Source organism: Opisthorchis viverrini (assembly GCF_000715545.1).
Source record: "Opisthorchis viverrini unplaced genomic scaffold opera_v5_533, whole genome shotgun sequence".
NCBI lineage: Eukaryota > Metazoa > Platyhelminthes > Trematoda > Opisthorchiida > Opisthorchiidae > Opisthorchis > Opisthorchis viverrini.
The window spans coordinates 2,815-3,408 of record NW_008752190.1 but is presented as its reverse complement, the minus strand read 5'-3'; the positions used below and the strand labels follow the sequence as shown (position 1 = coordinate 3,408).

Sequence of the window (594 nt, the reverse complement as noted above, 5' to 3'; positions counted from 1 at the left end):
TCGGTTCTGCTTGAGCATGCCAAAACTGCTACCTGACTGCATGTGGCATGCAGGACACCATATGCAGAGCTCGGTGGTTCCGGAGGTCGGAAGCGTTCATGTGATGCTCGATAATAATGCAATTCCGGGATGGAAAAAATGCCGCGCAGCTCAGATTCTCCTCTGCTCTACTGAAAATTTCATACCTTAAAAATTATGGCTGTCCGTACTAGAATGCAAGAACGGCTTACCAAAAATTTACCTAAACCTGTTGCTCCGCCAACCACCAGTAAGTGAGCCGTCTTGTGTCAAAACGCCACACAACGCTGCCTGTTGAAACCAGGTCCTGCACCCCGCGCTCATAACCATGAGCCTTCCACTTCTATTTCTGGGCACCCACAAATGCTGTCTGTGACATCCACCATGCCAAAAAGATCGACTGCTTATTTAAGAGATACGGTAACTAATCAGCTCACACATGAGGCTGTAGTCGAGGATGGTAGCACAGGTTCTTTCTCAAGACCTCCTGACCTAACGACACTTCTTGCCTCCCCACCAAAGCGCTTCCTTGGACTCAATCACCTACTGTCCAAGCCTCCCACCGTAACCCCTTCT

At 49.3% G+C, this 594-nt stretch overlaps 1 protein-coding gene across 1 annotated transcript in view; it reads left to right on the top strand.

Moving 5' to 3' along the window:
- Positions 1 to 190, top strand: part of T265_11592 (hypothetical protein) — a gene marked incomplete at both ends in the record, with an annotated part of 7,417 nt that extends 7,227 nt beyond the window's left edge. The window contains one exon of the mRNA XM_009178283.1: positions 54 to 190. Within this exon, the coding sequence (XP_009176547.1) occupies positions 54 to 190 (137 nt within the window). The remainder of the gene's footprint in view (positions 1 to 53) is intronic.
- Between the last annotated feature and the right edge of the window lie 404 nt (positions 191 to 594).